General features: G+C 40.3%; 1 protein-coding gene across 2 annotated transcripts in view; it reads left to right on the forward strand.

Annotated features, from left to right (window-relative positions):
* The window catches only part of INTS2 (integrator complex subunit 2), a 64,288-nt gene that overhangs the window by 22,089 nt on the left and 16,452 nt on the right, over window positions 1–25,747 (forward strand). For both annotated transcript variants that reach the window (XM_066262735.1, XM_066262736.1), the window contains exons 9-18: window positions 2,135–2,260; window positions 3,138–3,209; window positions 3,298–3,412; window positions 6,098–6,166; window positions 8,052–8,186; window positions 11,396–11,572; window positions 13,016–13,124; window positions 15,201–15,305; window positions 19,298–19,462; window positions 24,224–24,425. In XM_066262735.1, the coding sequence (XP_066118832.1) occupies window positions 2,135–2,260; window positions 3,138–3,209; window positions 3,298–3,412; window positions 6,098–6,166; window positions 8,052–8,186; window positions 11,396–11,572; window positions 13,016–13,124; window positions 15,201–15,305; window positions 19,298–19,462; window positions 24,224–24,425 (1,275 nt within the window). The remainder of the gene's footprint in view (window positions 1–2,134; window positions 2,261–3,137; window positions 3,210–3,297; window positions 3,413–6,097; window positions 6,167–8,051; window positions 8,187–11,395; window positions 11,573–13,015; window positions 13,125–15,200; window positions 15,306–19,297; window positions 19,463–24,223; window positions 24,426–25,747) is intronic.

Genomic DNA, 25,747 nt, shown 5'->3' on the forward strand with positions numbered 1-25,747 from the left:
TTTGATATGTATGAATTTCAGTTACCCGTGTTTAGTTAAATATTGACACTTCCTCAACATGTAATGTATCAGTTACCACAATACATTAACCATATAATTGTGGTAATTGTATAAGTACCAACTTTGCTGAGAGCTCGTTAAGCCACAGATCACTGTGTAAATTAACATGCACGTCACAATCAGTGGCCAGTTACATCTATTATCAGTTTATGAATAGACAGCAAAATGGGTAATTGTATTGTCTCATCTCTCAGTGATAAATCCATGTGACATTTTACAAAAATAATTAACTGAAAAGGGAATTAGCCATAAAAATGAAAGTGAAGCGGCCTGACCTGTGGTGGCGCAGTAGATAAAGCGTCGACCTGGAAATGCTGAGGTCGCTGGTTCGAAACCCTGGGCTAGCCTGGTCAAGGCACATATGGGAGTTGATGCTTCCTGCTCCTCCCCCTTCTCTCTCTCTTGGTCTTTCTCTCCTCTCTCTCTCTGTCTCTCTCTCTCTCCTTTCTAAAAAACAACAACAAACAAACGAAAGTGAAGCAAAGAAACAGAAAGTGATAATGCTGGGACTGGTATTTGAACCAAATGTAAGTAGAAGAAATAGCTGATTGGCCCTGGCCGGTTGGCTCAGCGGTAGAGTGTCGGCCTGGCGTGCGGGGGACCTGGGTTCGATTCCCGGCCAGGGCACATAGGAGAAGCGCCCATTTGCTTCTCCACCCCCCCCCCTCCTTCCTCTCTGTCTCTCTCTTCCTCTCCCGCAACCAAGGCTCCATTGGAGCAAAGATGGCCCGGGTGCTGGGGATGGCTCCTTGGCCTCTGCCCCAGGCGCTAGAGTGGCTCTGGTCTCGGCAGAGCGACGCCCCCTGGTGGGCAGAGCATCCGCCCCTGGTGGGCGTTCTGGGTGGATCCAGGTCGGGCGCATGCGGGAGTCTGTCTGACTGTCTCTCCTCATTTCCAGCTTCAGAAAAATACAAAAAAAAAAAAAAAAAATAGCTGATTTATGAGAATGTTGGCACTGTTGCGATTTGAGAGAGCCTAGATATGTAACTAGATGAACTTAGTAGAGATGAACTTGTCAACATAAATGAGGAAAGTCATTGTGACAAAAAGGATGAAGACGTTTCGGAGGAAGTAATGCTGGCAAAAACCTTCATAAAAGAACTCTCAGATATTTCAAGACTGAAAGCACAAAGCGTAAAATTCTGGAAGCTGATACAAACTTAGGGGATATGATGGTTTATCAATGCTTAGAAAAGGCATTCACTTTGTACTGTAAGTTATACAATGAGAAGAAGACAGGCTTTCAGAGTTTTTTTGGTTTTTTTGAGAGAGAGACAGATAGACAGATGAGAAGCATCAACTTGTGGTTGTGGCACTTTAATTATTTATTGATTACTTTCTCATATGTGCCTTGACCTCAGGTCTCCAGCTGAGCCAATGATCCCTTGTTCAGGCCAGCAACCTTTGGGCTCAAGCCAGCAACCATAGGGTCATGTGTATGATCCCACGCTCAAGCCAGAGACCATGCGCTCAAGTTGGTGAGCCTATCGCTCAAGCTGGATGAGCCTGTGCTCAAGCTGGGGACGTTGGTGTTTCAAACCTGGGTCCTCAGCATCTCAGGTTGATGCTCTGTCCACCTGGTCAGGCTCAAACGACTATTGATAGTGTTTTTTTTTTTTTTACAATGAAAACATTTTTATTCCCAATGAGTCTAATATTTTCAAAATAGACTGTTATATAAACATTAGTTTTACTATATTTTTATTTCCCTCTGCATTATAACTGACAAAGTTTTAATGTTTTGAGAAAAAAATTTAAGTCATGGAACAGATGAAATATTCCGTATTGATTTTAAAGATTGCAATGCGTAGTTTCAGCTGAATGGATATTTTTAGGCTTCCACACCTTCGTGCAAAATGAGCAATACCTGTATTTGTGTCTGAGCAAGAACACTGGTTGTAAACTCAACAGTTTTGCTTTTGACAACTTAAGATGTTAAAGATTTTATAAATAGCGAGGCATTATTACATAGCTTAAAATTTGTATCTGAATGGTTAAAGTGTTGGGAGGTCCCTTTTTCTTTCTCCTTTCCTCAACTAAAAAAAGTAATGTGTAATAATGTGTTCCTTCTTAGACCAACTGAGGAAGAAGCCGAACAATTGCTGCAGTTGATGACAAGCCGTCCTCCTGCTACCCCCGCCGGGGTTCGCTTTGTCTCACTTTCCTTTTGCATGCTGCTGGCCTTTTCTACACTCGTCAGGTACCTTACTAGAGACGTTGCTTTCTTTTAAGTGAGAGGAGGGGAGATAGAGATACAGACTCCCGCGTGCTCCTCAACTGGGATCCAAACTAGGCAACCCCATCTGGGGCCTAAGCTCTCGGATCAATCGAGATACTGTATTTCCCCCTGTATAAGACACACCCTTTTCGGAAAACTTTGGGGTCTAAAAACTGGATGCATCTTATACAGTGATTGTGACATTTCAAATGCCATAGTGGAACTGAGGACGAGGCAATATATGAAGACAGTGATTCGTTATCAGACACAGATGAAGACAAGCTAATGGATGGGAGTTTTGACAGTGATGAGGAGTTGAATGAATTTTATGATGAATAAAACTTGAGTTCAGTAACATTATATAATACATTTATTTTCAAATTTCAGGCCCCAAAATTAAGGTGCGTCTTATATGTGAGCGTCTTATACATGGGGAAGTACTATATACCCAGTGCTTGAGGCTGACACTCAAACCAACAGAGTCACTGGCTGCAAGAGGGGAGAAGGGAGAAAGGGAGGAGGGAGGGAGAGAAGCAGATGGTTGCTTCTCATGTGTACTCTGACTGGGGGTCAAACCTGGGACATCCACTCGCCAGGCTGGCACTCTATCCACTGAGCCCACTGGGCAGGGCCAACTATTTACAGTCTTGAAGAAAAGCATAAGTCCTTATTTTTCATTTCGAGAACTATTTCCTATCTCAGTGACAGTGGTCAGTTGAACAAGGTATTAATTTGAATGAATATTTCAAAATGGGGAAGGGAAAAATAATTTCTACCAAAAATAATTTCAGAATGCTTTCTTACTCTTTTGCTAGTATGTATGTGTTAAACCAGTGACATTCTGGTGTATTTTATATAGTACCCCTGAACAGGAGCAGCTCATGGTGGTGTGGCTAAGTTGGATGATAAAAGAAGAAGCTTATTTTGAGAGGTAAGATGACTTCCTTTGTTTCAGTTAGCTGAGAAAATTTTTCTTACCCTCTGCTTGGAAATTCATATTTTCTTTTCTTTTTCAACAGTACTTCAGGCGTTTCTGCTTCTTTTGGGGAGATGTTGTTATTGGTCGCTATGTACTTTCATAGCAACCAGCTTAGTGCTATCATTGACTTGGTCTGTTCCACTTTGGGGATGAAGGTAATTTTCTTTTAATTGGAAAGAAGGTGTTTCTAAGATGGGCACTTTCTTGTAGTGTAAAGTACATAGAGTTTCATTTTGAAGTAATTATAGTTTAATAGTTTGAAATTTTATCAGGAAATTTTAGAAAGAATTACATTGTGAAAACTTTTATTTACTAGAATAATAGATGTTCAATATAGAAGCTTGGAAAACACAGAAAAAAGGAAAAAATGTAATTGCATTTCAGAGATATCAAATATACTATTAACATTCTTTGTTCCTTCTTTAAATTGACATACATATTTTGCAATTTTAAAGAACTTAGCAATATATGATGAGCATTTTCTCATATCAAATATTCTAATACAGTATAATTTTCAGTGGACTGCAGAAGTCCATCATATGGACCAATCATGACTTTCTTAATGGATCCTTTCTTCATGTAAATTTTCCAATTTTGGAGAAATGCTTAGCTAAAAAACCTTATTATGTAAATATATACACCGGTACTCACACGTGTATCTTCAGATGGTTTTTGGGTTATTTCCTTAAAGTTCTAGGAGGCAGTTACTAAGTAAAAGAGTATGATGATGTTGAGGTATTTTTTTTTTTTTCTTTTCATTTTTCTGAAGCTGGAAACAGGGAGAGACAGTCAGATAGACTCCCGCATGCGCCCGACCACGCTCTGCCCACCAGGGGGCGATGCTCTGCCCATCCTGGGCGTCGCCATGTTGCGACTAGAGCCACTCTAGCGCCTGGGGCAGAGGCCACAGAGCCATCCCCAGCGCCCGGGCCATCTTTGCTCCAATGGGGCCTTGGCTGCGGGAGGGGAAGAGAGAGACAGAGAGGAAAGCGCGGCGGAGGGGTGGAGAAGCAAATGGGCGCTTCTCCTGTGTGCCCTGGCCGGGAGATGTTGAGGTATTTAATGAGTATTGCCAGTTTTTCTTCCAGGAAGATAATGGTAGTGTAACTGTTTTCATTAGTAACTGAGAGTGCCTAGATTGCTGTATTCTCACCATCACTGGCATCACTGAAATTTGATTGATAAAAAAAGATCTCACTTATTTTACATTTCTTTGATTACTAGTGAAACTATAGTTTTTTTGTTTTTCTTTTCTTTTTTTTTTTTTTTGTTTTTTTACAGAGACAGAGAGAGTCAGAGAGATAGATAGGGACAAACAGACAGGAACGGAGAGATGAGAAGTATCGATCATCAGTTTTTTGTTGCGACACCTTAGTTGTTCATTGACTGCTTTCTCATATGTGCCTTGACCACCGGCCTTCAGCAGACCGAGTAACCCCTTGCTCGAGCCAGCGACCTTGGGTCCAAGCTGGTGAGCTTTGCTCAAACCAGATGAGCCCGCGCTCAAGCTGGTAAGCTCGGGGTCTCGTACCTGGGTCCTCCACATCCCAGTTTCACGCTCTGTCCACTGCACCACTGCCCAGTCAGGCTGAAACTATAGTTTTTATTGTTATTGTTATAGTTTACAGTGGGTTTGGTTTTTTTTTTTTTTTTTTTATATAATTTTTAAAATTTATGTGTTTTGGCAGATTTGTTTTGTGAAAGACTTATCATTGTTCCAGTTTTTCTCTAGGGATTTTTATGATTTATTTCTTTATTTCACTGATTCAAAAGGGCCTTTTGCGTAAATATTGTATTTCATTGATTTAAAGACACATTTTACCCAATATTGAATTGAGATGATTCATTTTACAGTTGATGGGTCATGTTAATGTGGTAGTGTTTCCCCCCTTTGTTCCTAAAAGCTACTATTAAATCAGCAATGTATTTTATAATCCTTAGTGTCTTTAAAAGTGGAGAAGTCCACTACGTTGCCATTGATTTTTCCCAATTGTTTTTGCCATGTGGAAATTATTATTATTTGTTTTTGTATGTAGTACATTATTTCTTTTGTGGTTTTTACTTTGCTGTTATGCTTAGAAAGGTTTTTCTTTCCTCAGGTTTATAGAAATGGTCATCTATATTTTCTTCCAGTGTTTTTATTACTTCATGTTTTACATTTAAACCTTTAATACATTTGAAGTTTATTTTGGGTGTAGTATCATGTGTGCAAGTACATAGCTGGTCTCATACTGCTGTATTATTCAATGTCATTTTGTTAGGGATGCTGTGGGAACCTAATTCTTGTTATTGCCAATTAGCCTGTGATAGAATTGGTTTCATTATACAGGGTTGGGCAAAAGTAGGCTTCCAGTTGTAAGTTTACAAAACAATTTATTCTTGTGTTTTATTTATTATTATTTTATTATTTGTCAAAAGTAGGTTTACAAAGACGACAAATAATAAAATAATAATAAATAAAACACAAGAATAAATTGTTTTGTAAACTTACAACTGGAAGCCTACTTTTGCCCACCCCTATATGTCATATCTCTTAAAGTTGCAGAATCTATTAACAATGTTAAGTGAGGACTTGCTATAAGTATCCCCAGAAAGGTAACTGACCCACCGCTCTTCATTGAATAATCAACTTCTTCCCACTGACTAGAAATGTCAATAATAGTATTTACTAAATCCTTTTATATGTTGGTTCATTTTCATGTTGGGTCTGAGAAACCACTTCTGAAATAGAGTATTTGAACTTTAATGTTATCTCTCAGTCATTTTAAATAATAAATTTACCAGAGAAAAGTATACTTCATATATTTTTATATGCTGTTGGAATTTTTTGGTTATTTTAGATTGTGATTAAGCCAAGCTCCCTGAGCAGGATGAAGACTATTTTCACGCAGGAAATTTTTACTGAACAGGTATTTTTTTTTAACTTTATTCTTAGGTACTTCTTTAACTTTTTCTTATAGCAGTCTTTGGGGGAAACTTATATATCTTAGTTTAAGAGAATACTAAGGTATTTTTCTATTCTTTTTTAGTTTGCAATGATGATTTATTTAATCTTTGAAACATCTGTAAAGAATAATTTCATTTAAAATTTACTTTTTTTTTTATAGAGAAGAGAGGGATGGACAGAGACAGACAGACAGGAAGAGAGAGATGAGATGAGAAGTATCAACTCATATGTAGTTAGTGGCACCTTAGTTGTTCACGGATTGTTTTCTTATATGTGCCTTGACTGGGGTGAGGGGACTCCAGCCAAGCCAATGACCCCTTGCTCAAGCCAGTGACCTAGGGCTTCAAGCCAGTAACCTTTGGCCTCAAGCCAGTGACCATGGGGTCATGTGTCTGATTCCACGCTCAAACTAGCAACCCCACGCTCAAGCTGGTGAGTCTGTGCTCAAGCTGAATGAGCCCGTGCTCAAGCTGGGAACCTTGCGGTTTTGAACTTGGGTCCTCAGCGTCCCAGGTTGATGCTCTATACACTGTACCACTGCCTGGTCAGGCTAAAATTTACTTTTAAAGCTACTTACTACATACAAGAGCATGAGAACTGAGTGGATAGTTACTACTATATTCTTAGATATTGATATTAGGTATCTCACATAGGGTAATCATTTAGATTTGTTAGAAGAAAATAAAATAGGAACCTAATTAACCCTTTAGGCTGTAAGGTTCATTTCTTTTTGTGTGTGTGTGTCAGAGGCAGAGAGAGAGACAGAGAGAGGGACAGACAGGAACAGACAGAGAGGAAGGGAAAGGGATGAGAAGCATCAATTCTTTGTTGCAGCTCCTTAGTTGTTCATTGACTGCTTTCTCATATATGCCTTGACCAGAGGGCTACAGAAGAGCGAGTGACCCATTGCTCAAGCCAGCGACCTTGGGCTTCAAGCCAGTAGTAACCTATGGGCTCAAGCCAACAACCATGGGGGCATGTCTGTGAACCCACGCTCAAGCCAGCGACCTGCACTTAAGCTGGTGAGCTCATGCTCAAGCCAGCAACCTTGGGGTTTCAGACCTGGGTCCTCTGTATCCCAGTTCAATGCTCTATCCACTGCGCCACCACCTGGTCAGGCTAAATATCTTGTATCTACATGATCTTATTTGGCCTCAGCACCTTTTCCCATGTTTATTCCCAAGGATATTTTACTTTCTCAGTGAAGGAGACTATTCTAAAATTTAAAATTAATTTCCAAATTAATTTGTTATGTGAAATCTCAGAATACAAAAATATATGTCTTTAAAAAAATTAAATATTTGAAAATACTCTTAGATCCATAATTGTTGTTTCTTTGAGGATAATTCTCATTTCTGTACCAAAGTCTCCCTTCTCCCCTCAATGAACATACACTCCCACATAATAATCACACATAGGACATAGGACTCTTTCATGTCTTTAATTTGAACTAACTAGAAGACTACTTTGGGGAGGGTCTTTGAAAGACAGAGGTCTCTACATGACACAATGAGAATAACAGTAAAAATTCTGGTTTATATTTATGCAGTCCTTTATAATTCATGTTTTTCAAAAAAATTTGTCCACCTCACAAAACCTTTTGAGGCAACTAGACTCATGATAAAATGACTTACCCAAAGTCCTTGAGCACAGATTATATAATTATAATCTGTGTGTCTGCTACTTCATCGTTCAAAAATAAATCATGTAATAATGGGTTTCTCTTATTTATTCCTAAGGACCATATTTGTATTAGGTATGGACAGTCTACCTGCTAATTGTCCATCTTTCATAATAGTTTTGTGTTTGGTTCTATCATATGTATTAATACTATTTTTCCTTTTTAGGTGGTCACAGCTCATGCAGTTCGGGTTCCTGTCACCAGCAACTTGAGTGCTAATATTACTGGGTTTTTGCCCATTCATTGTATTTACCAGCTTCTCAGGAGTCGTTCCTTTACCAAGCACAAAGTGTCAATAAAAGTATGACCTTACATTTATATTTTGAGCTACAACCTAAGTTTTTTTCTTCTTTTTTTTAAATTAAATTTAATGCAGTGACATTGATAAATCAGGGTACATATGTTGAGCTACAACCTAAGTTAATTCTTTTTTTCCCCCCCAGGTGTAGTTCAGTGTTTAAGCCTTTACTATGGGCTTTATGTATGAAATATGTCTAGTTACTAGTCATTTATATAGTTACAGTAATTAGTAGCTTTATTTTAGATATCACTCAGTTATTTACAAAATATACAGTGTTACTAATTTGTTTATATTCTCAAGAATGGCATATAACTATTTCATTAAGCCTCAATAAGATATTGCCATTTTCTATAGTTTGGTTCTGTTTCCGAAACTGAGAAAGTTGGTAGTTATCCATAACCAGCATTTGTGTATTTGTCACAAGGATACCTAATACCTAACCTGTACATATTTTGATGTTTTTAATTTGTTATAGTTGGCTATATCAAACAATTGAAAGGTCCTCTAGAGAAAAGCCTGAATCCCAGGAGGTAATGAAATCTGTCTGAATCTTTTCTAGAGGTTCTTTTTTATTTATTTATTTATTTATTTATTACAGAGACAGAGAGTGAGTCAGAGAGAGGGATAGACAGGGACAGACAGACAGGAACGGAGAGAGATGAGAAGCATCAATCATTAGTTTTTCATTGCACGTTGCAACACCACCTTAGTTGTTCATTGATTGCTTTCTCATATGTGCCTTGACCTCAGGCCTTCAGCAGACCGAGTAACCCCTTGTTGGACCCAGCGACCTTGGGTTCAAGCTGGTAGGCTTCTGCTCAAACCAGTTGAGCCTGTGCTCAAGCTGGTGACCTCGGGGTCTCGAACCTGAGTCCTCTGCATCCCAGTCTGATGCTCTATCCACTGTACCACCGCCTGGTCAGGCTCTAGACGTAGAGGTTCTTTTTTTACAAACAACAATGAAGAGTATATACATTGATCTGTCCCTTTTAATTATCCTTGTTTTTATGATTTAGTGAGGTTAATTTCTAGCTGCATGGTGTCTTCTATTTCATATTTTTAGCAAGTGAAAGAGATAAGAATTAAGAGTCTAAATGCACACCCAGCATTTCTTTCTTTTTCTTTTTTTTTGTGACAGAGAGAGAGGGACAGATAGGGACAGACAAGAAGGGAGAGAGCTGAGAAGCATCAATTTTTCTTTTTTTTTTTTTTTTTGTATTTTTCTGAAGCTGGAAACGGGGAGGCAGTCAGACAGACTCCCGCATGCACCTGACTGGGATCCACTCGGCACGCCCACCAGGGGCGATGCTCTGCCCTTCCGGGGCGTCGCTCTGTCGCGACCAGAGCCACTCCAGCACCTGGGGCAGAGACCAAGGAGTCATCCCCAGCGCCCAGGCCATCTTTTGCTCCAATGGAGCCTCGGCTGCGGGAGGGGAAGAGAGAGACAGAGAGGAAGGAGAGGAGGAGGGGTGGAGAAGCAGATGGGGGCCTCTCCTGTGTGCCCTGGCCGGGAATCAAACCCAGGACTTCCGCATGCCAGGCCGACGCTCTACCACTGAGCCAACCGGCCAGGGCCAGCATCAATTTTTCGTTGAGGCACCTTAGTTGTTCATTGATTGCTATCTCATATGTGCCTTGACCGGGGGGCTCCAGCAGAACAAGTAACCCCTTGCTCAAGCCAGCAACCTTGGGTTCAAGTCAGCGACCTCTGAGCTCAAGCCAGTGACCATGGGGTCATGTCTTTGATCCCACGCTCAAGCCAGTGACTCTGTGTTCAAGCTGGATGAGCTAGGGCTCAAACCAGCGACCTCGGGGTTTCAAATCTGGGTCCTCTGTGTCCCAATCTGACGCTCTATCCACTGTGCCACCTCCTAGTCAGGCACACACCCAGCATTTCTACATGTCCTCAATCTGTGAAGATATTTAAGGGATGATTTCCCATAAGTGGTTGTCAAAGCCATTTTCTTTAAGTGAGAAGTGGAGAGTCAGAGAGACAGACTTCCGCATGTGCCCTGACTGGGATCCACCCAGCAAGCCCCCTGTGGGTCAGTGCTCTGCCCATTTGGGGCCATTGCTCTGTTAGTCGGTAACCGAGCTATTTTATTGCCTCAGGTGAGGCCATGGAGCCATCCTCAGCACCTGGGGCCAGCTTGTTCCAACTGAGCCATGGCTGTGGGAGGGGAAGAGAGAGATAGAAAGAGAGAGAAAGGAGAGGGGGAGGGGGTAGAGAAACAGATGGTTGCTTCTCCTTGTGCCCTGACCAGGAATCGAACCCGGGAAATGCTGGGTCGACATTCTACTGCTGAGACAATTGGCCAGGTGAAAGCCACTTTCTTAATCTATCTGAGAGTTTGCTGTGAAGAACTATTCCTCTTCCTAAACTTTTCTACAACAACACATAGATTGCTTTAAATACAGGTATAGCAGGGACTTGAATTTTTATCCTACTGTATAAAAACTAATACATTAAAAACCTGCGGTGGCGCAGTGGATAGAGTGTGATCTGGAATGCTGAGGTTGCCAGTTTGAAACACTGGGCTTGCCCAGTTAGGGCACATATGAGTAGCAACTACTACGAGTGGATGCTTACCACTCCTCTCCCCACCCCGTTTCTCACTTTTCTCTCTCTAAAATCAATAAATGAAATGAAAAAAAAATTAAAATTCAAAAACCCAAACATATCATTTTAGATTTATCTTCCACTGGACAATATTCTCAAGATATAAAAAGTTCATAACTTTTTTTTATTAATTTGAGAGAGGGAGACAGGAAGGGAGAGAGAGAGGAAGGGGAGTGATTAGAAGCATCAACTCATAGTTGCTTTACTTGGGTTGTTCATTGATTGCTTCTCATACATGCTTTGACTGGGGGTCTCAAGCCAAGCCAGTGACCCCTTGCTGAAGCCAGCAAGCTCACACTCAAGCTGGCAAGCCCACACTCATGCTGGTGACCTTAGGGTTTTGAACCAGGAACTTCAGTGTTTCAGGTTATGCTCTATCCACTGCACTACCACCACTCAGACAAGATATAAAAGTAGTTCATATTTTTAAATCAAAGACAGTGTGAAATCAGACAATATATTTCTAACTGCTAAAAGTTAATAGTTTTACTGCTTACATAAATCATGTAAAAATTGTGTGTCCTTTTACACTTTTACTTTTTCTTATTGTCATAATTGATTTACTACCTATAGCCTTTGTTTTTTTTAGGACTGGATTTATAGACAGCTGTGTGAAACCTCCACCCCACTCCATCCTCAGTTGCTACCTCTGATTGATGTGTACATAAATTCTGTACTTACTCCTGCATCTAAATCTAATCCAGAAGCCACAAATCAGCCAGTCACAGAACAGGAGATACTCAATATTTTCCAAGGAGTCACTGGGGTAAAATAGTGATTTTTTAAAATATTAATTAACTTATTTTTCTTTTAGTTTGACTTATTCCATATATATGTTTTTACTGATTATTAGAGGACTTCTAGGTGGTTCTGAATTTAAAATGGGATTAAATTTCTTTAGAATACTTATACAAATTTAAAAATGATATTATCAATAGTTCCAAGTAGTTCGTTGAAGAGGTGTTTTTTGAAGAATTCTTAGCAAAAAAAGGACAAGGAGAAGAAAACTTAAGGACATGAATAACAATGTGGTGACTGTTGGGGTGGGGGGAGGTGAAGGAAGATGTAGAGGGATAAATGGAGGTGGACAAAGACTTGACATGGGGTGGGGTGAACACAATACAGTGTACCCTGATGTGTTGTAGAATGGAGCACCTGAAACCTGTACATTTGTGTTAACTAGTGTCCCTCTAATAAAATCAGTTAAAAAATAAAAGAAAGAAAGACAAAAGCTTCCCTTTAAAGTCTAAGGAGTACCCTGGAGATTGTTTATCAGAGGACTATGTGACATTTAAACACATTCAACACAGGTTTGTTTAGCTTCCTGTGAGTAGTCTTAAGATATATCTAGCTTCATTTATGGAGAATTTGGAGAAAATACTTTTTCCATTTTTTTAGAAAGAAAAATAGTTGCATGATTCACAAATAATTTAATTTAATTTAACTCCTTTATTAGGAGTTATTTTCTTTATAGTACTTTCAGTTAATACTTGAGACTCCTATAAGCATTTTTCAGAAGCAGCCTCATGGATTTCTATTGAGTGACAGCTGAAGTCTTTTATTTATTTATTATTTATTTATTTATTTGTATTTTTCTGAAGCTGGAAACGGGGATAGACAGACAGACTCCCGCATGCACCCGACCGGGATCCATCCGGCTCGCCCACCAGGGGGCGACGCTCTGCCCACCAGGGGGCGATGCTCTGCCCCTCCGGGGCATCGCTCTGTCGGGACAGAGCCACTCTAGCGCCTGGGGCAGAGGCCAAGGAGCCATCCCCAGTGCCCGGGCCATCTTTGCTCCAATGGAGCCTCGCTGTGGGAGGGGAAGAGAGAGACAGAGAGGAAGGAGAAGGGGAGGGGTGGAGAAGCAGATGGGCGCTTCTCCTGTGTGCCCTGGCTGGGAATCGAACCCAGGACTTCTGCACACCAGGCTGACGCTCTACCACTGAGCCAACCGGCCAGGGCCTATTTTTTTTTTTTGACATTAGAGACTGTTAAAATATGTTGCCTTTCATCTCCTGTGCCATCTAAAATTTAATTTAAACTTCAAGTTGTCTCTTTGAGTAATACAAACAGCATTGCTTCTCCCATTTTATTTGAGCTAGAGCTTGGTAGCAGCAACACTGAATAGTCTACTTAGAATGCTTTTGCTATAAAAAACGCACCATTGTGTTTGAACATGATTTTAAAGCATTTCTGTTCTCTCCAGAGTGACAATGTCCGCCTTACTCAGCGTTTCAGTATCACAGCACAGCTTCTGGTGCTTTACTACATACTGTCCTATGAGGAAGCTCTCCTGGCAAATACAAAGACTTTAGGTAAGTCAGGCTTAGGGGACTATTTCTAGTGATAGTTCATTTTATTTGCTTATAGTTTGTTACTTTCCAAGCTGTTACAGAGAAAGGCAGGTCAAATATTCTAACAAACTTCAGTATCATTCTGTAGTCTTTGCAGTGTAGGCATTGTATAGACTGATGCCTGAGTACACATGTATGTGTGGGCACATAACTACCCCTGAAGGCTCTGTGCACCTTTTAGCAGGCAAGTTAATAGTTATCTGAATTGCCATTATCTTAACAATTTTAGTGACCTTAGTAGCTAAAATATAAATGAAGAGAGAAACCTGAAGGAATTGCAGTTTTATTTTGCTTGATTTTAGTCTTTGCCATTAGTGTGAAGAGTAACAATCTAAGCAAAAGCATTAGAAAAAACAGCCAAAGACTTTCCTTTTGCCATTAAAATGATCTCTGATAAGGGCTTTCAAAGTTGGCTACTTCATATAATATCAGAAGGTCAGATTTAGCATAGAAGACATCAGTAGTAGAAAAATAGTGTTTTCCTAAATTTGAAAAAAAAAATTCACCTGTATTTTAGGCTTGCTAAATGTATGTAGTTCCATACAAAAAGAGTATCAATAAAAAGCTATAGGCATTGAACATATAATGCAGGGAAAATTCTTGTATAGGTATTTATTTTGGCACTTCTGAGTAATTTACTTTTTTTAGTGGGGGGAGAAGGAGGGACAGACAGGAATGGAAAGAGATGAGAAGCATCAGTTCTTCATTGCGGCACCTTAGTTGTTCATTGATTGCTTTCTCATATGTGCCTTGACCAGGGGGTGACAGCAGAGCGAGTGATCCCTTACTCAAGCCAGTGACCTTGGGCTTCAAGCCAATGACCTTTGGGCTCAAACCAGCAACGATGGGGTCATGTCTATGATTCCATGCTCAAGTCGGCAACCTTGAGCTCAAACCGAATGAGCCCGCACTCAAGTTGGCAACCTCAGGGTTTTGACCTGGGTCCTCGGTGTCCCAGGCTGTTGCTCTATCCATTATGCCAATGCCTGTTCAAGCATGTTTACTTTATGAAAGCTATAAATTACAGTTATGTCTCAGTGTTTGCAAATCAGCTTCTTTTATTTATCTAAAGTATTATGTTTTAAATATACTATGAATTTCTCAGTTGCTTTCTTTCCTGACTATAATTGTTAGGGTTATACAGATGATAGCTCATAATTCAGCCTTTATTCTTCCACTTATACTTCTATACCTACTATCTTCAATGAAAAAAATTTTTTTTGAGCTTTAGATTTTGTAATTTGTATTGGAAAAAGAATAAGTGTATTGGATATACTTTTTCAAACTTTGCCCGTCCTTGTTGACATGCTCATGTAGTCCTGTGGTGTACAGGCGAAGTACCTTGGGACGAGATGAGGGTGCCAGGCATATAAAATGTGGTGGAGATGAGCAGAGAAAGATAGCGTTGACAAGACTTTTACTCTGTAGGATCTGGAAATCCACAGAAGGTTTTTGAGCATGCAACCAGAGATGCATAATCTGGCCAAATCTATTTGTGAAGGATGAATTAGAGAAGAAAAATTGGAGTCAGGGAAATTGAGCCATCATAGATATTTAAACAGATGGTGAGTAGGCACTGAATTAGTCCAGCAGAAAAAGAAAAGAAATTAAGATGGACTTGTTTAAAAAAAAAAGAAGGATGGGATTGTTATCTGGCTGAAGATAAAAGTTGTGAGAGGAGAAAGTCAAATTTATATTGCCTGAGTTCCTTTAAAAAAGCACAAGCCACCACTATAACACATGATTAAATTAATGCTACTGGAATCATGAAGCTTTAAACCATATGGTCATGACTCTGGTTGGTCTTCCTAATTAGATTTGCAAGTCTTGACTTACCAGTCTAGGGCACGTCTGCAGATGGTTTTTCTCAGGTATTATGATTTTCCTCCCACTAGTTTCAATGATTCTGTATCTTTTACGAGCTGTATATTCTCAGATTAAGTAATTTGACATTGTGTTCCCAATTGGGTTGAAGGTTAAGATTTCTGTTGTTTCTGACACTTTATTTTTCTTATGCTTTTTATCTTGGACTGATAGCTGCCATGCAAAGAAAACCAAAGTCATATTCATCTTCTTTAATGGATCAAATTCCTATCAAATTCCTTATTCGACAGGCTCAAGGACTGCAGCAGGAGTTGGGAGGTATTTGTTTTACTTATTTTTTAATGCTGACATTTACTGTTACAAATTTTACTCTGTTATAATGTTATAAATTTATTAGGTGCTCAATGTTAAAAATTCAAAATATACTTGAGTAAAATTTCTGTTTACCTCCCTTACTATTTTACTTTCTTCTTCTCCCCCCCACCCCTCAATTCCTAGTTGTTTTATTTTGGTGTGTAATTTCAGACTTTTTCTTTCTACAAGTTGATCCATATGTGAAATTGTATTCAACTATTCAAAAATTCATTTTTAGCCTGACCAGGCGGTGGCGCAGTGGATAGAGCGTCGGACTGGGATGCATGAAGGACCCAGGTTCGAGACCCCGAGGTCGCCAGCTTGAGTGCGAGCTCATCTGGCTTGAGCAAAAAAATGCTCACCAGCTTGGATCCAAGGTCACTGGCTCGAGCAAGGGATTACTTGGTCTGCTGAAGGCCCGCAGTCAAGGCACATATGAGAAAGCAATCAATGAACCACTAAGGCACCGCAATGAAAAACTGATGATTGATGCTTCTCATCTCTCTCTGTTCCTGTCTGTCTGTCCCTATCACTTTCTCTGTTCCTGTAAAAAAAAAAAAAATTCATTTTCATATGGTTGAAGCTAATAGATACATACACATGTAAAAATTCTTTTTTTTTTTTTTTTTTTTGTTTAACTGAGAGGAGGGGAGACTCCCTCATGTGCCCCAACCAGGATCCACCTGACAACCCCGTTTAGGGCCGACGCTCGAATCAGTCGAGCCACTGGCTGCGAGAGGAAAGAGAACAAGAAGGGGGAGAGGCACGGGGAGAGACAGTTGGTTGCTTCTCCTCTGTGCTCTGACTGGGGATCAAACCCAGGACTTCCGCACGCCAGACCAATGCTCTATCCAATGAACCGAAATTGGTTTTTCTTATTTCTGTTTATAAGGTTTGAGTTTAGAGTTTTTGTTTGTTTGTTTTTTTGAAGCTGGAATTTTTCTGTTTTTCTTTGTTATTGGTTTTAAGGAGGACCATGATCCTTCTTTGGTTACCTTAGCTTGATTTCTGCATTTATTATATCTTTGCTGACTTTATTTTGAAAGAAATGATGTTATATTTGGCAACTAACATGTTTTATTGAAGAGATTATGAAATGTAGATTAATTTGCACTATTTTTTTTTTTTTTTTTTACAGGGACAGAGCGAGAGTCAGAGAGAGGGATAGTAGGGACAGACAGGAACGGAGAGAGATGAGAAGCATCAGTCATCAGTTTTTCGTTGCCGTTGCGACATTTTAGTTGTTCATTGATTGCTTTCTCATATGTGCCTTGACCATGGGCCTTCAGCAGACTGAGTAACCCCTTGCTGGAGCCAGTGACCTTGGGTCCAAGCTGGTGAGCTTTATGCTCAAGCCAGATGAGCCCACGCTCAAGCTGGCAACTTCAGGGTCTCGAACCTGGGTCCTCTGCATCCCAGTCCGATGCTCTATCCACTGTGTCACTGCCTGGTCAGGCTAATTTGCACTATTTTTAACAGTCATTTTTGTTGCAGGATAGTCTTTATATATACTTGTGCATTTAGATATTTAAATTTTAAAATAATACCACTTTGGATTATTACAGTGTCTTTTCAAACATATACATTCATTTTAAGCAGTTTCTGTGAGAAAGGAAGCAGATGCTATCCTTACTGGGACTAAGCAATGGTATTAGGAGTTGATTTAAGTTGCATAATAAGGGAATGATTGGATCTAAAGTACTTTTTTTTTTTTTTGTATTTTTCTGAAGCTGGAAACGGGGAGAGACAGACAGACTCCCGCATGCGCCCGACCGGATCCACCCGGCATGCCCACCAGGGGCGATGCTCTGCCCACCAGGGGGCGATGCTCTGCCCCTCTGGGGCGTCGCTCTGCCACGACCAGAGCCACTCTAGCGCCTGGGGCAGAGGCCAAGGAGCCATCCCCAGCGCCCGGGCCATCTTTGCTCCAATGGAGTCTTGGCTGCGGGAGGGGAAGAGAGAGACAGAGGAAGGAGGGGGTGGGGGTGGAGAAGCAAATGGGTGCTTTTCCTATGTGCCCTGGCTGGGAATCGAACCCTGGACTTCTGCACGCCAGGCTGACGCTCTACCGCTGAGCCAACCGGCCAGGACCGGATCTAAAGTACTTTTATTACTGCTACTACTGTTACTACTTTTACAACTCTGATGATGATGATAGTATAGTAACAATAATATTTATTAGTTATCTATGTGCTAAGTAAGCACTTGGCATAATGGTACTTCCTTTATCTAATAGGAGTTTTTACAGTGTTATTTATTTTCTTATTATTGATATTAATAATAGTCATGAATAACTAAACTATGCTATAAGCAAAAGTTTCTTTGAGCTTGCTTTTTTTTTTTCTTTTTCTTTTAGTTTTTCTGTTGATTTGAGAGAGAGGGGGAAAGGGAGACGGAGAGAGAATAGCATCAACACATTAACTCATTTCACTTAGTTGTGTACTCATTGTTCCATTTAGTTATGTATTAATTCTTAATCCCTTTCCCCTTTTTTGCCCAGTCCCCCACTTGCCTTCTCTCTGGAAACCCTCAGTTTGTTCTCAACCCTCTTGTGGGTTGACAAATGTACCCTCTTGTGGGTATCATCAGTACTGCTTGAAGTGGTCAATATACTTAGCTGTGTGACTTTGGGAACCTTAATAAATGTCTTCAGCCTGTTTCTTTACAGTAGAATGGAGACAATATTCCTTATCTTGTGGGAATGTTAGGGTGAAATGAGAAAATGTACATAAAGTGCCTGAAACATTTTAGGTATTCAAAAGTGGGCAACTTTAATTTTACCTATTTGCAGCAACGATTCTCAACTGGATTAGCGGAGAACACATGTTCTTCTCTGATAGAAACCTATCAGTTTCTGAGTGAGGTGCTTTTCAAACCATGTGTAATCTCCCCAAAATGAATACTTTTTTCTCTCTTTTTCTTATCTCTCTCAATTATCAAACTACTGCTATGTCGAACAACTTTTCACGGTGGGAAGCTTTTTATTTTTTAATTTAAGTGAAAATAGGGGAGATAGATAGGCTTCTGCATGTGCCACAACTGGGCGACCTCCATCTGGTGCCAATGCTCTGCCCACTTGAGGCCAATGTGTGCAACTGAGCTACTTTTAGTGCCTGAGGTGGAGGCTCCAAGGAACCATCCTCAGTGCTTGGGACAGATGCACTTGAATCAATCAAGTCATGGATGCAGGACGGGAAGAGAGAGAGGGTGGGGAGGAGAGGAGAAACAGATGGTTGTTTTTCCAGTACGCCCTTACGGGGAATCAAACCCAGAATTTCCATATGCTGGGTTGATGCTCTACCACTGAGCCAACCGGCCAGGGCCGGTGGGAGACTTTTATGTTGGGATAGGGTGGAAGAAAGCTTGAGAACTTTTGATAAAGAAGTAGTTTCCAATGTCCTGTGTATCAGACCATTTGGCTATCTATATTTAAGCAGGTTCCCTAGCTGAACTACTGAACAGATATTCTTCTTTTTTTTTTTTTACAAAGACAGAGAGAGTCAGAGAGAGGGATAGACAGGGACAGACAGACAGGAACGGAGAGAGATGAGAAGCATCAACCATTAGTTTTTCGTTGCGCATTGCGACACCTTAGTTATTCATTGATTGCTTTCTCATATGTGCCTTGACTGCGGGCCTTCAGCAGACCGAGTAACCCCTTGCTCGAGCCAGTGACCTTGGGTCCAAGCTGGTGAGCTTTTTGCTCAAACCAGATGAGACCTGCGCTCAAGCTGGCGCCCTCGGGGTCTTGAACCTGGGTCCTCGGCATCCCAGTTCTATGCTGTATCCACTGTGCCACTGCCTGGTCAGGCTAAACAGATATTCTTAAACTGTAGTATTCATGCACAAGAGATGCAAATTCCTTTGGCATGCTAAAAATGAAAGGTAGAAGCAAGAGAGAAGAGGTTTTGGTATTAAGAATGAAGACTGCAATTGACTTTTTATAAATTTTCAAGGGTTGCATTCTGCTTTACTACGTCTCCTTGCAACTAACTACCCACATTTGTGCATTGTGGATGATTGGATCTGTGAAGAAGAAATCACAGGGACTGATGCCCTGTTAAGGCGAATGCTCCTGACTAACAATGCCAAAAGCCACTCTCCTGAACAACTCCAAGAAGGTATAGTAAATTGATAATCCTTTTACCCCTTCAGTAGTACAAAGTACTATTAGGCTCATTAAAGTCTTAAGATCATGCAGAATTTTCCTGGGAATATAACAGTGTTTTGGTGAGTATATTTTAAGTAATTCTCTTTGAGTTTTAATCATTTCTTTCTGACATGCTTCTCTATCTGTTTTCTTCTGGGTCCTAAACTACATCACTACACAGGGCTTGTGGTTTTAGGAAGGTCCTAAACTGCTCAGAAATAAGTGCATGGAATAGAGCAGTGGTTCTGAAACTTTTTGAAGTCGGGGCACATTTAAAATCCCACAAATAATTGTAGGCGTAGTATATACAAACTTCTGAGAAATATGTTATAATAATTAAGTCAAATATCAAAGAAAAAGAAAAGTCCAAACTTGCTTTTATGGTAATTAAATGAAATAAATATGACAAAATTAAATTTATTTTGACATTAAATAACATTTTTACATTACATTTTTTGTTATGCTTTTTAGAATTTGAAAAAAAGAGGGGTTAAAAAATGACAAAAAAGTTATCTTCATACACACACACACACACACACACACATTCTTAGTAAGATTTAGTAAATTCGCAGGTCCTGGTGCGAATGTGTTAAGTTTTTTCATTCTTGTGTGTATGAGAAACATGAGCCTGATGTGTCCTAGCGATTTCTTCAATGTTTAGGTATATATTTGAAAGGCAAACTCTCATCTCCTCGTCAATACATTGAAGAATTCCTCTCTTTTTACTCTTGTGTTGAGTGCAGAAAACCCCCACCATACATATCATCTTAACTTGACACCAAACAAAGGATAGAAGAAACTTGCCTCCAGTCTTTCCGGGGAACATGGGGGGTAGTGTAAACAATCCAGCACCACAGCTTAACAGCCTTTTGCAACCTAATCAGGCAAGTGAGGTGGGGGGTTGGGCAGACTGTCAGCTTACAGCCAATTCCCCACACTTCTGTCCCCCAAAAATCTAACAGGGTTTTTGGTCCCCAACAGGCACATATTTCTCTGGAATACCACAGGGCGCACCTGGAAATCTTCTAGGGCACACCAGTGCACCCTGGTGCACACTTTGAGAATCACTGGAATAGAGGAATGTATTATACTTGCTCCGAGAGGATGGCGTTCTAGCTCAGCACTATCAAACAGAAAGATGATACAAGTCATACTTAGAATTTTATTTATTTATTTATTTATTTATTTATTTATTTATTTTTTACAGAGACAGAGAGTGAGTCAGAGAGAGGGATAGACAGGGACAGACAGACAGGAACGGAGAGAGATGAGAAGCATCAATCATTAGTTTTTCATTGCACGTTGCAACACCTTAGTTGTTCATTGATTGCTTTCTCATACGTGCCTTGACCGCGGGCTTTCAGCAGACCGAGTAACCCCTTGCTGGAGCCAGCAACCTTGGGTCCAAGATGGTGGGCTTTTGCTCAAATCAGATGAGCCCACGCTCAAGCTGGTGACCTCGGGGTCTCGAACCTGGGTCCTCCGCATCCCAGTCCGACGCTCTATCCACTGTGCCACCGCCTGGTCAGGCAAATTTTATTTTATTTTATTCATTTTTTTATTTTTTTACAGAGACAGAGAGTCAGAGAGAGGGATAGATAGGGACAGACAGACAGGAACGGAGAGAGATGAGAAACATCAATCATTAGTTTTTCATTGTGACACCTTAGTGGTTCATTGATTGCTTTCTCATATGTGCCTTGACCATGGGGCTACAGCAGACTGCCAGTGACCTTGGGTCCAAGCTGGTGAGCTTTTTGCTCAAACCAGATGAGCCCACACTCAAGCTGGCAACCTCGGGGTCTCGAACCTGGGTCCTCTGCATCCCAGCCTGACGCTTTATCCACTGCGCCACCACCTGGTCAGGCCATACTTGTAATTTTAAACTTTCTATGACCACATTAAAAAATTTAAAAACAGGCAAAATTAATTTTGGTAATTATGCCCTGTCTGGCTGGCTCAGTGGATAGAGCATTGGCCTGGCATATGGATGTCCTGGGTTCCATCCCCAGTCAGGGTGCACAGGAGAAGCTACCATCTGCTTCTCTTCCTCTTCCTCTTCTGTCTTCCCTCTTAAAGCCAATGGCTCGATTGGTTAGAGCTTTGGCCGTGGGCGCTGAGGATAGCTTGGTTGGTCTAGACCAGGGGTCCCCAAACTTTTACACAGGGGGCTGGTTCACTGTCCCTCAGGCCATTGGAGGGCTGGACTATAAAATAAACTATGAACAAATCCCTATGCACACTGCACATATCTTATTTTAAAGTAAAAAAACAAAATGGGAACAAATACAATTTTATTTTTTTTTAATTTTAATTTAATTTTATTTTTATTTTTCTGAAGCTGGAAACAGGGAGAGACAGTCAGACAGACTCCCGCATGCGCCCTATCGGGATCCACCCAGCACGCCCACCATGGGGTGATGCTCTGCCCATCCTGGGCGTCGCCATGTTGCAACCAGAGCCACTCTAGCGCCTGAGGCAGAGGCCACAGAGCCATCCCCAGCGCCCGGGCCATCTCTGCTCCAATGGAGCCTTGGCTGCGGGAGGGGAAGAGAGAGACAGAGAGGAAAGCGCGGCGGAGGGGTGGAGAAGCAAATGGGCGCTTCTCCTGTGTGCCCTGGCCGGGAATCAAACCCGGGTCCTCTGCACGCTAGGCTGACGCTCTACCGCTGAGCCAACCGGCCAGGGCAACAAATACAATTTTAAAATAAAGAACAAGTAAATTTAAATCAACAAACTGACCAGTATTTCAATGGGAACTATGGGCCTGCTTTTGGACGTCTTCCATTGTGCAGCCACATAATCCTTTGCGCAGTACCCCGTTCTCGTTCAGTTACTCTCAGAACACTGACCACCAATGAAAGAGGTGCCCCTTCCAGAAGTGCAGTGGGGCCAGATAAATGGCCTCAGGGGGCCGCATGCGGCCCGCGGGCCGTAGTTTGGGGACCCCTGGTCTAGACTTTGGCTTTAGGCACTGAGGATGGCTTGGTTGATTTGAGCATCAGACCCAGACGGGGGTTGCCAGGTGGCTCCCAGTCGGGGTATATGTGGGAGTTTGTCTCTCCATCCCTCCTCTCACTTGAGAAAAAGAATTTAGTAATTATTATTATTATTTTTAGATTTTATTTATTGATTTTAGAGAGAGAAAGGATGGGGAGGAGGAACAAGAAGCATCAACTTGCTTCTTGTATGTGCCTTGACTGGGCAAGCTCAGGGTCTCGAACTGATGACCTCAGAATGCTAGGTCTATGATTTATCCGCCGCACCACCACAGACCAGGCGTAATTATTTTATTTAATACAATATGTCTAATATATTATCATTTCATCATGTGATCAATATAAAAATACTATTAATGAGATATTTTGCTGTTTTCCAAACTAAGTCTTTGCAATCTGGTATTTTATATTTAGAACACATCATATTTTGGACCAACTACTTTCAAGTGCGCAATACTAGATAGGGTTAGTGACTACTCTATTGAAGAGCACAGTTTAGATAGTGTTTACTAACAGCAATCTGTGGAGTGCTTACAACTTGTAAAGGGGGCTACCCAGAAGAAGGTATTAAGAAGTTTTTATTGTTGTTTTTTTAGTGAGAGGGACAGATAGGGACAGACATACAGGAAAGGAGAGAGATGAGAAGCATCAATTCTTTGTTGCATCATCTTAGTTGTTTATTGACTGCTTTCTCATAAATGCCTTGACTGGGTAGTGGGGGGGCTGCAGCCGAGCCAGTGACCCCTTGCTCAAGACAGTGACCTTGGGCTCAAGCTTGTGAGTCTGCTTTCCAGGCTGATGCTCTATCCACTGTGCCACCACCTGGTCAGGTGGTATCAAGAAGTTTGAATCCCTCACCACCACTTTTTAAAACCCCACCCCTCCACACCACCAACGCAACTCCCACCACCACCACCATCACCACCCCCTACCACCAAAAGAATAAAAAAATAAACAAGTTTGAATCCTTCAAATGAAGGCTATTACCAAAAGCAACACTAAGGGATAATTTCATGTTTTAGTCATTTTTTAAAATCAATCTGAATTACCAAGGAAATGACATTTGTCTTTGAATCACTAATGTGAATTTTAAAAATGAAGTATTTTTGGTTCTTTATGAAATAACTACACTTAACATGAATTTTTCTCAAGGCCTTTAAGTATAGCTAAAACTAGAGCTAGGATGGAGAATTTTAGTTTTTTTAAGCAACATTGTTTTCTTGATTTGCTTGGCCTGTACTCTGACAGAGCAAAGAGCAATATATATATATATATATATATATATATATATATATATATATATATATATTTTTTTTTTTTTTTTTTTTTTTTAAAGGGACCAAGAGAGTCAGAGAGAGGGATAGATAGGGACAGACAGACAGGAACAGAGAGAGATGAGAAACATCAATCATCAGTTTCTCGTTGCGACACCTTAGTTGTTCATTGATTGCTTTCTCATATGTGCCTTGACTGGGGGCCTTCAGTAGACCGAGCAACCCCTTGCTCGAGCCAGTGACCTTGGGTCCAAGCTGGTGAGCTTTTTTTTTTTTGCTCAAGCCAGATGAGCCCGCGCTCAAGCTGGCGACCTCGGGGTTCTCGAACCTGGGTCCTCCGCATCCCAGTCCGACGCTCTATCCACTGCACCACCGCTTGGTCAGGCTCAAAGAGCAATATTACTTCTATTTGGTAAGCTGTGTAAAATTTAGATTGTGACTGCTAAGTTTTTCTTTTAGCATTTTCAGGTGTCCCAGTAAGTCACACACAAGTGATGCAGATTCTAGAACACTTGACTCTACTCTCTGCCAGTGAACTTATACCATATGCAGAAGTATTAACATCCAATATGAACCAGCTGTTGAATTCAGGGGTTCCACGGCGAATTCTTCAAAGAGTTAATAAACTGTGGATGGTTCTTAATACTGTGATGCCTAGAAGGTAATTTTAATGTATTGTTTATGGAATAGATAAATGTATAGCAGTGATTATATATAATAACCTAAACCTAAATGTTAAAAAAATTGTTGAATATTTCACAATTTAAATCCTTCGTTAATTAAAGAATTGTTATAACTTTAAGGAAAAGAATAAAATTTATGTTCAGAAACAGAAATCTTAAGGTATTTCTAACTTGAGCCAGTTCTTTAAAAATGAGCCCTCATGTATAGTCACTTGTGACTAATTGTGGTCATCATTGCAGTGGCTCCAAATTACCTAGAGAGCTTTTAAAACTCTTGATCCCTAAGTTGTAACCCATGCCAATTGTATCAGAATGTCTGTGGGTGGAGTCAAGCTTTGGGAATTGAAATGATTCCGTAGGTGATTTCAGCATGCAGTAAAATTTATAGAGCACTAGATTAATTATTTTGTCTTTAGTCAAATGGGTCTCTATTGGTCCATAGATTATATTGGAGCCACTGAGTCTGAAAAAATACGGGGCTGACTTAACCTGAGATTTTGATTCAGTAGGTTTGGGAATGTTTATACTTTTTAAATTAAAAAATAATTTAAAATTAAAAGTAAATTAATTTTTATATTTGTAAGTAAATTAATTTAATAAAAATTGATTATAAGAAAATTAACATAGAAAATTAATAAATGGACATAACTTTAGAAGTTAAATAGTATATAAGGTCTGCCTACTCCTTCCCATTTTAGAATATTATATGATGTCAGGTTAATAACTTTTGTAGTCTGTTGATGTGTATGTATAGTCTCATCTCAAAGTGATACCTCATATTAAAATTTATGATGATAAATATAGGACAGTGACTTAATTTGTGGGGCCAGATATAGTTTGGAAGCACCTTGATAACTATTATTTCAATTATAGGTATTATATTGTATTTGTTTCATAGATGAGGAAACAGTTCATAGAAGCTCACTGACTTACATAGAGTAATAGCAAATATGGTATTACTGAGGTTTTAATTCAGATTTTTGTTTTATATGCCATGATTATTCCATTACAGCAGTAAAGATTTTTAAAACTACTTGTTTACTGGTTTATCTTTATTTGTTTTAGAGACATAACTATAGGTTAGATTTCTGTAGTTTTTCATTTTTTGAAGTTTATTCACACCAGTTTTTAAAAAAGTTTTTAAGACTATTCATTTGAGAGAGGAGAGAGAGAGAAAGATAGAGGTAGATGGAGAGAGAGAGAAAGAGAGGGAAAGGGGGAGGAGCAGGAAGCATCAACTCCCATATGTGCCTTGACCAGGCAAGCCCAGGGTTTCGAACCGGTGACCTCAGCGTTCTAG

Source organism: Saccopteryx bilineata, chromosome 2 (assembly GCF_036850765.1).
Source record: "Saccopteryx bilineata isolate mSacBil1 chromosome 2, mSacBil1_pri_phased_curated, whole genome shotgun sequence".
Taxonomy (NCBI): Eukaryota; Metazoa; Chordata; class Mammalia; order Chiroptera; family Emballonuridae; genus Saccopteryx; species Saccopteryx bilineata.